At 43.2% G+C, this 13,162-nt stretch overlaps 1 protein-coding gene across 17 annotated transcripts in view; it reads right to left on the bottom strand.

Annotated features, from left to right (window-relative positions):
- The window catches only part of EPB41 (erythrocyte membrane protein band 4.1), a 294,248-nt gene that overhangs the window by 129,037 nt on the left and 152,049 nt on the right, over window positions 1-13,162 (bottom strand). For all 17 annotated transcript variants that reach the window (XM_073615541.1, XM_073615540.1, XM_073615552.1 and 14 more), the window contains exons 6-7: window positions 4,721-4,796; window positions 3,580-3,798 (exon numbers count right to left, since the gene is read on the bottom strand). In XM_073615541.1, coding sequence (XP_073471642.1) covers window positions 3,580-3,798; window positions 4,721-4,796 — 295 coding nt within the window. The remainder of the gene's footprint in view (window positions 1-3,579; window positions 3,799-4,720; window positions 4,797-13,162) is intronic.

Genomic DNA, 13,162 nt, shown 5'->3' with positions numbered 1-13,162 from the left:
TGGATGTACTCTAGCAACACCCTCTACAAAGGCTTTCATCAGAGAATGAGAGGCAAGCAGTCTGAAAAAGAACTGCAACAGCCAAGTTCTGTTCAAATGATCTAGACCAGACTGGAGGAAAGGCAGAATGAATCCCATTGTGTACCTCCTTGGATGGAATTTCCTTGCCAGGAAACATGTTTGCTAGATGCAATGATCGACCTTACGAAGGGGTGCATTTTTCAACCTTTAGGAGCGTAGGAATAACAGGATTGGAAAGGGCCAACCTTTTGGCTTTTCACAGTCATAATGTTAAAGCTAGGGACCGTGAAGCAGGGTAAAAAAAACAGTCCTTAGGAGATCCAGGAATCTGATGAGTTATCCAGGAGTCTGAGGAGGTCTGAGTATAACATCTGCCTGGGTCAATTCGGTGCAATGTGGATCACTAGGATGCCCTCTGTTACAATTCTGCAAAGCAGATGAGCAAGGAGCTTCAGGGAGAAAAGGGGCAGATCTGTTGGAACTGATCCCATCGCCAAGGAATCAGCTGCTATGAATTGGGGTCCTTGGAGACAAACCTGCTTGATTTGTTGTTAAATCCAGCAGCCAGGAGGTCCACATCCAGCTTTCTCTACCTGCAACAAAGGTCCTGAAACACCTTAGATTGTGGAGGCCACATTGAGACATGACTGAAAAAGTCTGTATGCCATGTTTCCACACCTGTAATGGGCAAAGAGGACAGGGCTGGACATACAGGACAAGGCTTGAATGTAATGTTATGAGCTTAGTGAACGTGGTGAAGCTCTGCTTATTTACACCATCTAATCATGTTCAAGCAAAAATGCTGTTTATTTATTTTTTTTTACATTTTTCTTGCACCTGATTAGGTATTCTTTACAAAGTTAAGCTTCACCACATTCACTAAGCTCTGGGGAAAAGGAGTGCAATTGAACTTGCAAAGTGCACAGTCAATTTCCCTTTAGTAAATCTACTTTGAGATATAGGGGTGATGCCTAATTGCAAGGAGGAATTGCTTGCAGGCCTTGAGACTTTGGGATTGTATGGGGATTGGTCTAATTTGGATAGGTTATTCATTCCTCCCAAATATTTTGCCATGTTCCTGTTGTGAATTCAACCCTTTCTTAGGCCAGTCGCAGGTTTGTCTCCAGGGAGCCCCAAGCCATAGCAGCCTCAGATGTGCAATCTGCTTGGTTGACGCTAGTTTAAAGCCTTTATTATTTCTGCGTTTAAGTCATCTAATTTCCCAATTGGCCACCAAGTCCACAACTTAGTGCATTTGTATTGTTTTTCCCCGTTCAATAGGTTATTAAATTTTTTTTAGAGAATAGTTGACAAACATATGAAAGAAGCAGTGGGTTTCATATATTCATATTTGTGGACATTGGCAAGGTTACACAGAACAAGGCAATGTACAACAGTTTACCAACGGTGTAGGTGCAAAAGACAGTTAACTCAATAAGAGTGTCATGTGATTCAGTAGAGATTTCACATTTGGGCATTTTTATTTTTTAATCATATAAATAATAAATACTGCAGGGATATTTCTGACTAACAGCCAATATATGGAACCCTCCTTCCATATGTTTACCAAGTTAATCTAAACATAAAATCATTTTATTTTTGTACGCCTCATAAAATACTTTTCTTTGAGATCATTGAGGGACACAGGAACATTTACTCAATGGAATCCGAAAAATAGTTTTTTTTACAAAGAGCACACAAAATAGGATTTTTGACCTACCAGTAAAATTAGTTTTTTGGAGTACATTACAAGACACAAGCTCTTTATTCATTATGACTGGGTTATATGCAGCTAACTTCAGGTGATTGGTCACCGGCAAAAAAGGAAAGCTACAGGGACATTCCATTATATAAACCCTCCCACTCTCGCTCCTTGACTCACACCAAGTGAAATATAGGGCTTCCAGATGACATGGTAGATTTTGTGAGAAGTCAACTTCCTAGACCCTATGAGGGTATGGATGGCAGAACTTGAAAGGACCCTATCCCTCAGGACTGTACCTTCAACAGTTATGCAATTAAAACCAGTGACTGCTGGATGGAACAATGGCCATTGAACCAGAGGGTCTGAAGGACTTCAAAAACTCGATCCTGCAGAGCAGGTGAGGGAGAATCTAGAGGAGTAAAAAGGCTGAGTTCAGGCCAAATTGATCCCACTGCTCTCATTAGAGCATCCACTGTGAAGGCCTGAGGTTCTCTGGACCTGGCAGCAAACCTGTCGAGGTTGTTGTTGAATCTAGATACCAGAATGTCTACGCCCTATGTCATCCACCTGTGGCAAAGGGCTTAAAACACCTCTGGATGAAGAGCCCATTCCCCTGGATCTAGGCATCAATGACTGAAAAAGTCTGACTGTCAATATTCCACACCCGGGATGTAGATGGCGGATAGAGCCACAACATGGCAGGATTAAGTCAGTTTCCTTTTGAGTGGCATGACTTCTAGTGCTTTCTTGTTGACTGATGTACGCTACAGCCATGGCATTGTCCAACTGAATTCTCGACAGAGATTCTCGCAATAGAAGAGTCCAGCATTGGAAGAGACATCTGAATCTATCTGAGCTTCAGAATGTTGATGGGAAGGCATGTTACCTGCAACAACCAAGTCCCCTGCCGTGAGAGCATCAAGGACTGCTTCGCAGCTTAACAGGCATCCATCAGAAGAACCTTTCCGGTCTGTGGAGGAAAGGGCTTTCCAGACACCAGCGCTGGGTTCAAAATTCCCCAAGTTAGGGAGAGTCTGGACATGGAAGTCAAATGCATGAGACAGTGTTTGTGCCATGCTGCTAGACTTTTGAGATGCAATAGTCTGAAGTAAAAGTGGGTGTACAGCACAGCCTCAAGGGAGGCATTCATTAGACCCAAGATCCTCAAGCAGGCATGAAATGAGGGCTTGCACTCAACCCGAAGGGCCCGCGTTTGAGAGTGAAGGGACAAAAGTTTGTCCTAAAGCAAGAAGTCTCTGGACAGGGCTGTGTCCAAAGTCAGGCTCAGGTACTCCAATATTTGAAATGGGTCCAGTGATGTCTTCCTCAGATTGAGGATCCAACTGAAGCTCTGCATAGTCTGCTGGATGTCCAACACACCTGCCGAGTGGTGACCTTTTTTTTTTTTACAAACAATTTAAAAAGATATGCTTGTGCCTGGCATCCCAATAAAAACTAAAATCTTGGCAGCATATATACAAGTGTCATGGGTGGACTACATGTATTGCAGTATGTCTACTGAGTTATGCATAAATTTGATCAATAGTAATTGCTATCTGCTAACTATAAATCTATGTAGAGAATCACTTTACTGTACCCTTCGGATTTCCACTGTCTGACACTTGGCATCTTGACAAGTCTAGATGACAACATACTTGCTGGTAAAAAATAAATCCTTTTCAGAAAATATTCTTGACTAGCAATTTTTGTTCTAAAATTTTAACCACTTTCAATAGGGTGAAGAAAAAAAAAAAAAAAGATTTAAAATTGCCATTGAATATGAATAAAAGATTCTTAATGAGAAATGCAGAGTAAATATGACTGTGCTGTTGATCTTAACTGTCCGTCCTTACCTATAAGACTTGTGCAACTCTGCAACTTTAGCCTCCAGATCCTTGGTCTGATTTGGACTCAGTTTAAACTCACTGACGTAATCTGTGCCATGTAGATCTTCATCATAGTCTCCCACCTCAGACTGAACTGTGTAAGAACCCAAAAGAGCAAGAGTGGCAAAGGAGCATGGCAGACGCCCAGTTAAAATATCTTGTCGCAGCTGGAGGCACAGGTAATATCTAGAAAAGGAATTCAAAATCAAATTAGTGTGTATAAACTGTATATAGAACGCTATAAAAAAAAAAATGCAAAAATAGTTAAATTGATGATATATATATATATATATATATATATATATAGATAGATAGATAGATAGATAGATAGATATACATACACACACACACACACACACACACACACACACACACATACATACACACTGTTTTCAAGGCAGGAAAGGAGACGGTTAGCAGCTTAGCTGGACAACAAAAGGTCAGGTTTTTTAACTTGCAAGAATGACTGTTTCCGAACAACAGCAGGTGGATAGAAAATGAGAAACCTCCCTACAGACATGAAATTGTTCTCCAGTTTGGCCAGAAAATGGGCATATCCAGCAACTCAAGTCTGTGTGTAACCTAAAGACCACCATACACAACTCAAAACTCTTTGCATTTATTTACAGAATGATTGTATTTTCTGAAAAGAATACAAAACTTGTTATGACTTCACAGAGAATAGGAAAGAGGGAGAACAGGAGCCTTTTACTGTCACAGCAACAACTCTTCATCCCAGCAGCGCTGAAAGTATAGCACTGTGTGTAAAATCCAGAAACATTACAGCTAATATTTTTGCAGTAACCAGCAGACACCCAAGGCTGATTGTATCTATGAATACACGTGGCCCCACTCAGGAACGCATGTGCACAGGTACCCCCATAGCACACGACTTGCTAAGGAGGGACCCGAAGGAAGGAGCGAAGTGCCAGTGGGGGACTGCCAAAGAGGAGGTAAAGGCTCACTCTGTGCAATATCGTTGCACAGAGCAGGTAAGTATAACCTCTGTTTTATTTTAAGAAAAAAAAAATAACCTTTAATATCACTTCAACTACAGTTTATTATCAACTGTACTTTAAATGACAAAAATGCTCTAATGAGCCATTACCTTGTAATATCTTCCGTAAGCTGTGCAGGGTCAGGTGGGTAAAACTTCACATTGAAGGTAAACTCCCATGGAGCACCTGTAAAAAGACAGAAATATTTTAACCCTTTTGTGGTGGAAGATAAAACAAATTCTAATGCCTGAACAAACTTTTGCAACTTTGACATGGATTAGTAAAACTGTACATATCATCACAACTGCTTGGTGTACCCAGGTGAATTATAGCTTTTTTTTTCTTTTTTTAAATGACAAATTGGGCTTTCATTTGGTGGTAAACGGTAATGGATATTGCTGGTTTTTAATTTTTTTACTTAAATCAAGGAAAACTGGCCCAAAATAGTAAAAACATTTTCTTTTTAATCTGACTGTATATTAACCACTTGCTTACTGGGCACTTACAGTGCCTTGAAAAAGTATTCACCCCCCCCCCCCCCCCGGCTTTTTTACCTATTTTGTTACATTACAACCTTTAGTTCAATGTTTTTTTTAATCTGAATTACATGTGATGGATCAGAACACAATAGTCTAAGTTGGTGAAGTAAAATTAGAAAAATATACACATAAAACTGGAAAACGGAAAAACCCCTAACGGGGCTTTACTGCAGCCAATATTGTAGTATAATCCAATTCCAAATAAGGTAGATAGACGAAAGGTTATGTTGATATAAAACGAGTTTTACTTAATGCATTCTGACATATACAAGTCAGGACATGAACTAGAATGTAACATAGGTCAGGAAGCAATGTACAGTACAGTCAACCATGGGCAACAGAAGTAGAACAGCATAAATTGTTAAGTCGTGAGATCCTGACGCGTTTCGACCCCAGTGGGTCATCTTCAGAGAATAGGTGGTTTAATAACTGTAGGGATGTAAACATACATCAAAAAATCTTTCAAAACAAAAACGGAACCAAACAATATATCTATATCTGCATGAACAAGTCCATATATTATAACATTACCAGTCAAAATTGCTCTTAAATGATTGTAAACGGCCAAAATGTAAGGGAGTTGCCCTCTCACGTGTCTCCAATTTCCCAGGCGGTGGGTCGGTCCCCCAAGAGAGCAGAAATCGCGCACACATACCTTACGAGGGATCACACAATGAATAACCCCCAAGTTGAGGAGGGGAGGAGGGGCATGCACTGCACCTGTAAGGGGTAATAAAGTACTAAATATAAATAAGACTTTTGGGTCAAAAAGTTTTAACCCCTCGGGCAATGAGGGGGAGTATCGTATTACCATAATTTTATACCATAATTTTTAAAGATATTGACAGGTACAGGTTGGGAGTAGGTCCATGGATACAGCATGCGAAGAACAAGAAAACGATATAAGGAAAAAGTGTGTGGGGGGGGGGGGGGAACAGGGAAAAGAGAGGGGGAGGGGAGAGGAGGAAAAGCCGTGGGGTATGAAGTGTGAATAGAAAAGAAGGAGAAAGAAAGAAAGAGAAACCCAGAGGGGACCGTGCAACAAGGGTGACGTAAAGCAAAAACATGGAAAGTAGCAGAAATGCATGCATGTATGTGTGGGCCAGTACCCGACAGACACGAATATAGAGACCTGAGGAATCGTGGGAATCGTGATGTGTGCATGAATGGTGAAAAGCCAGGGGATCATGAAGTGTAAGGAAGACCTTTCGTCTATCTACCTTATTTGGAATTGGATTATACTACAATATTGGCTGCAGTAAAGCCCTGTTAGGGGGTTTTCCGTTTTCCATATATATATTTTGGGGTGCGCAGCCTCCTGTGTCTTTGCTCCTTTGAGTGTCCCCCTTTTTTGTTGTTTGTATTTACTGGGTGGTTAAACACCCATCCCCCGCTGTTTTTGACACTCGAGTCATGACACGAACTATGAACTGTCTCCTGTTGTATACAACTTTGGTATGTTTTCTCCTGTTGAACTTACTTTATTGTATTGAGACTGTGATTTTTCTTCTACCCAGGATGAGTGAACCTATAGGTGCAGATTGGGCCAATTTGATGTTCTAATATGGAAACCTTTTTGAACATAAATTTTATTCATTTATGATTACCTTCATTTCCAACCATGTAACTTTGCACCTTTTGGTCCCAACAGCACAACATATAGGAACTCGCATTTCTTTGTAGTTTAAATTATGTAGACCCTATGGAAACACCATCTCACAGGAAAGACAGTTCACAGTTTCCTTTGAATTAAGATTCACCATGTTATGTTGTACTAGCAATTCTACTAACTGTATTGTGGCAGTGGCTTTGTGTAGATTATACATCCCTTGGCCAACTGATGATGCTCTATATTTTAGAAGCTTTAACCACGGCCTTGTAACAACCTGTTATGGATTTTTTTTTTCCTCCCTCCTCCTGCTCCTCTTTTCCCAGGCTAAGATACCTTATGGTTATCGCCCTTGGTCGGTCGTGTCCCCTTTTCTGAGGGGGTGGGGCCGTGTCACATATGCCTTCCTGGCAGGGTGGGGAGACGCAAGGGCCCGGCGTCTCCCCAAGCGATCACCAGGTGGCGGCACCTGTATTGGGCGCTATCTTCTTCCCTGCCAGCGGCATCCCGGATCCCTTCCGGGCGCCGTGCTCGCGCGCGTGCGACCTGCAGCGCGTGCGCGTGAAGTCACGGCGCCTGCGCATTTGCGGCGGAGGCGATGGTGGACCCAGGAGGACTACTCCTCTGGAACGCCGGGGGGACCACACAGTGAGCGCCGCCGACGCTGCGCTCATTTCCCCCATTGGAGGATCGGACATGGGAGGGGACAATTGCCCGCACCTGAAACATTTTTGCCTAACCAGCATCCTTATAAAATACCTAGGCTACAAGGGTGGCTTAGTGGGACTCATTGGTCCCATCCTATGCCCCCGTGCTGCAGCCTCACACATCAACTGGTAAGAATTTATGTACTTTTTTACTGCTTCCCCTTTCACACTACAACTTTTTCATTTGCTATATCTGTATCAATCAATAATTCATTTTTTATATACTTCTAACTCTTCAGAACTCTGTTCAAGTTGTCTTGATTAATCGTGCCCTACACGTAAGGCTATTTTATCCATTTATTCACTTATCCACTCATTTATTTTCCAACACGCGGTCACCCCCCCTCTACCCATCACAGTTTTCCCATTTTTTTGTCATCTATTTTCTTGGTCGTTTGTTTGGCTTTTCTCTGCACTCACTTCAGCACTTTATCACTGGTGTCTCCCATTCACTCCACTTGTCTTTCCCCTCTATGAATTTTTTTCTCCCCTTGTTCCCCTTTTCCATTCCTCCCCCCCCCCCCTCCCGGCCTGCGGGCCGGGTCTTCCTTACACTTCATGATCCCCTGGCTTTTCACCATTCATGCACACATCACGATTCCCACGATTCTTCAGGTCTCTATATTCGTGTCTGTCGGGTACTGGCCCACACATACATGCATGCATTTCTGCTACTTTCCATGTTTTTGCTTTACGTCACCCTTGTTGCACGGTCCCCTCTGGGTTTCTCTTTCTTTCTTTCTCCTTCTTTTCTATTCACACTTCATACCCCACGGCTTTTCCTCCTCTCCCCTCCCCCTCTCTTTTCCCTGTTCCCCCCCCCACTTTTTCCTTATATCGTTTTCTTGTTCTTCGCATGCTGTATCCATGGACCTACTCCCAACCTGTACCTGTCAATATCTTTAAAAATTATGGTATAAAATTATGGTAATACGATACTCCCCCTCATTGCCCGAGGGGTTAAAACTTTTTGACCCAAAAGTCTAATTTATATTTAGTACTTTATTACCCCTTACAGGTGCAGTGCATGCCCCTCCTTCCCTCCTCAACTTGGGGGTTATTCATTGTGTGATCCCTCGTAAGGTATGTGTGCGCGATTTCTGCTCTCTTGGGGGACCGACCCACCGCCTGGGAAATTGGAGACACGTGAGAGGGCAACTCCCTTACATTTTGGCCGTTTACAATCATTTAAGAGCAATTTTGACTGGTAATGTTATAATATATGGACTTGTTCATGCAGATATAGATATATTGTTTGGTTCCGTTTTGTTTTGAAAGATTTTTTGATGTATGTTTACATCCCTACAGTTATTAAACCACCTATCCTCTGAAGATGACCCACTGGGGTCGAAACGCGTCAGGTTCATGTCCTGACTTGTATATGTCAGAATGCATTAAGTAAAACTCGTTTTATATCAACATAACCTTTCGTCTATCTACCTTATTTGGAATTGGATTATACTACAATATTGGCTGCAGTAAAGCCCCGTTAGGGGGTTTTCCGTTTTCCATATATATATTTTGGGGTGCGCAGCCTCCTGTGTCTTTGCTCCTTTGAGTGTCCCCCTTTTTTGTTGTATATATACATAAAACTATTTTTCAGAATAAAAAAAAGATAATTGGCATGTGCGTATGTATTCACCCCCTTTGTTATGAAGCCCATAAAAAGCTCTGGTGCAACCAATTACCTTCAGAAGTCACATAATTAGGGAAATGATGTCCACCTGTGTGCAATTTAAGTGTCACAGGATCTGTCATTACACATACACACCTTTTTGAAAGGCCCCGGAGGCTGCAACAACTAAGCAAGAGGCACCACTAACCAAACACTGCCATGAAGACCAAGAAACTCTCCAAACAAGTAAGGGACAATGTTGTCAGGGTTAGGTTATTAAAAAATATCAAAATCTTTGATGATCCCTAGGAGCATCATCAAATCTATCATAACCAAATGGAAAGAACGTGGGACAACAGCAAACCTACCAAGAGACGGCCGCACACCAAAACTCACGGACCGGGCAAGGAGGGCATTATTCAGAGAGGCAGCATAGAGACCTAAGGTAACCCTGGAGGAGCTGCAGTGTTCCACAGCAGAGACTGGAGTATGTTACGCTATCGTTACGTATCGTACGCTCCATGGAGTTGGGCTTTATGGCAGAGTGGCCAGAAGAAAGCCATTCCTTTCAGCGAAACACAAAATGGCACGTTTTGAGTTTGTGAAAAAACATGTGAGAGACTCCCAAAATGTATGGAGGAAGGTGCTCTGGTCTGATGAGACTAAAATTTAACTTTTTGGCCAAAGAAAACACTATGTCTGGCGCAAACCCAAAACATCACATCACTCAAAGAACACCATCCCCACAGTGAAACATGGTGGTGGCAGCATCATGCTGTGGGGATGTTTTTCAGCAGTTGGGACTGGGAAACTGGTCAGAGTTGAGGGAAAGATGGATGGTGCTAAATACAGGGATATTCTTGAGCAAAACCTGTACCACTCCGTGTGTGATTCGAGGCTAGGATGGAGGTTCACCTTCCAGCAGGACAATGACTCCAAACACACTGCTAAAGCAACACTTGAGTGGTTTAAGGGGAAACATGTAAATGTGTTGGAATGGCCTAGTCAAATCCCAGACCTCAATCCAAAAGAAAATCAGTGGTCAGACTTAAAAATTGCTGTTCACAAGTGCAAACTATCCAACTAGAAGGAGCTGGAGCAGTTTTGCAAGGAGAAATGGGCAAAAATTCCAGTGGTAAGATGTCTCAAGCTCATAGAGACTTCTCCAAAGCGACTTGGAGCCGTGATAGCTGCAAAAGGTGGCTCTACAAAGTATTGACATTAGGGGGTGAATAGTTACGCACTTTTTCTGTTATTTTGGCCTATTTGGTGTTTGCTTCACAATAAAAAAAAAAAAATCTTCAAAGTTGTGGGCATGTTCTGTGACTTAAATGATGCAAATCCTCAAACAATCCATGTTAATTCCAGGTGGTGAGGCAACAAAACACAAAAAATGCAAAGGGGGGGTGAATACTTTTTCAAGACACTGTATACCCCCTTCCTGAGCAGGACAATTTTCAGCTTTCAGCGCTGTCGCACTTTGAATGACAATTGCGCGGTCGTGCAACACTGTACCCATATGACATTTAAAAAAAAAAAAAATTGGGACAGAGCTTTCTTTTGGTGGCATTTCATTACCTCTGGGTTTTTATTTTTTGCTAAACAAAATGGGAAAAAGAAAAAAAACTCTTTAGGTTTCGGTTATAAAATTTTACAAATAAGTAATTTTTCTCCTTCACGGATGTGCGCTGATGAGGCTGCACTGATGGGCACTGGTGAGGAGGCACTGATGGGCACTAATAGGTGGTACTGGTGAGGAGGGACTGATGGGCAGCATTGATGGGGCTGCACTGATGATTACCAGCTCTCTCCTCCTCATGCTGTGACAGTGCAGGAGAGGAATGCATATAACCGTCAATTCTGTTTACAGTAGGATTGGGCACAGTTGATCATGTGGTAAAGGGCCGCTGTGATTGGCTCTTTACCACGATCTGTGGTCACAGAGTGCGTCAGATGTGCGTCCCAGGGGGCGTGGTTTAGTGCTTTTACCGCATTCACAAGGCAAAAACACAGGGGCAGGCTGTACAGTGCCTGATCACTGTGTGAAGCAACCAGACGCCATCACAGCGATCAGTTGCTCGATCATTAGTACGAGCCCAGTCTCTGTTTTCGGAGCACGCTGTGCGGTGCATTCTCAGCACAAAACACAGTAGCATACATATTTGGCTCCAGGGAAGATGACCCAATTCCGTGAGGCCGCACATATGCACATGCTTGTGGGAAAGGGGTTCATATGAACAAGCAATTCAATTTGTTACGAATATTCAGATGAAGAACTCAGGAGGAGAAAACAAGTATTTCTGTGCAGCACAAGCTGCCACAGCCAATAACCAAGCCAATATTGTTGAATGATAGATCTTGGCAATGCCCAAACAGTGTTGTATGTTTTTTTGCACTTTTTTGGTTATCTATTTTTTTTTTCTAATCAGTTAATGGGTTTGCCTTTATCATTTGGATTAAAGTGTATGTAAAGTTTTTTTTTTCTGGTTAGAGTAAGGAATGGTTAAGACCATGTGTTTTTTACTTGCTGTCTGTGTTCGGTCAGAAAGGTTTGTCTTTGGGGGGCGCATTCGCACAAGCATAGTAGATGGCCGCCTGATCTACTAGCTCTGCACTGTCGGAACATACCCGCTTGCACAGCAAAGCACAGCCCGCATCCCAGGCACTTCTCTCCTACCTCCTGCGGCTCCGGAACACCCTGGGCACCCGCCGGTTATGTACCACTTGTCCAAGCAGCAACGGAAGTACCGCAAAAGCTCCAAGGCCTCCCTAGCAACACACAAGAGCAAAGGCAAGATGGCGCCCAAACCTCCGGAGCCCGACGACTCCACGCAGCTCTCTGCAGCAGCTCCAGCTTTGCCCACTGACAGCCTCCATCAGTTCCCTACAGATTTGGTAAGCCCAATACAAACTGACTGACTCCATCTATCCTACTGTTCCTGTACTTTCATGGAATGGAACTCTCGTGTGTTTGTCCCCTAACCATATGACCCCTTACTCCGAACCCGGATTTGGGACTGTGGATTGCTGCCCAATTAAGGGCCTGTGAGATGGCGGCCTTGGGAATGGTAACCTACGATACTCAATGCCCTAAGGTTCCTAGTTTTGGGCATTATTGTTGCTTTTTTCTATCACCTAGTCACCTGTTGCCCTAGCCGCTTGAGAAGTTTCTTGACTACTGTGTGGTGGGTGGGGGTAGGTACCTGGACCAGACTATTCACTTAATGTAGATTGGCTGCCCCTTATGGGCAGCCCACAACGTTTTTTTTCTTTTCCTTTTTTATATAAGGGCTGGATGACAGTGACCCCCAGTCTCCAACCGGTGGTGTATGTGATCAGATAGGAGTCTTCCATCCCAGTTTAATCTGTTATAGAGCCTTTTTGCTCATGTTTGTTTTACACTTTGCAATTATTGATTTAACGGCCTGCATTTGTTGTGCTGGTTTCCTTAGGTCGCTTACGCTCCCTGGGAGGGGGGCAATGTTTGGAGATGGCAGCCCCAGGAGAGGGAGGGACCTCCTTGCACCTCTATGTATAGGTCTTATTTTACTTGAATACCCTTAGTGCCTTACATAGTACGTTAGATATTGTGCTTATTTTATTTGTGATAATCTTTCAATTTTAGGATACCGTATGGTTCAGATGGACCACTGCTCCCCCTACGTGCCAGCACTTGACTCAGACGGTAGTCCTGGCCAACTTCCAGCCTCCTTATGGGCCTTATGTCCCACACAGTGAAGCGCTTACACTTTACTTGTTCATTAGGCTCTGAGTATTCCTCAGCCCTGAATCTCATGGTTTGCCCCTTCTTTTCACTCATCTCTTCTCCCCCCCCCCCCCTTAACTCCGCGGGGTGTCTGGGTAGGCAGTCTTTTGGAACGTCTCCCTGATGTCATGTTGCTGAACTGGCTGTCCCTGAATGTTCAGGGTATGAACTCTCCCCACAAGAGAGTGAAGGTTTTTAAATACCTCCAAAAACAAAAAGTAGACATTGCATGCTTGCAGGAGACACACTTCTCCTCCTCCTTTTGCCCCAAATGGTTTCACACTCTGTACCCTCAAGTCTACCTGGCTAACGGTCC

Source organism: Aquarana catesbeiana, linkage group LG02, assembly GCF_042186555.1.
Source record: "Aquarana catesbeiana isolate 2022-GZ linkage group LG02, ASM4218655v1, whole genome shotgun sequence".
Lineage (NCBI taxonomy): Eukaryota > Metazoa > Chordata > Amphibia > Anura > Ranidae > Aquarana > Aquarana catesbeiana.
This window is presented reverse-complemented; position numbering and strand designations above follow the sequence as displayed.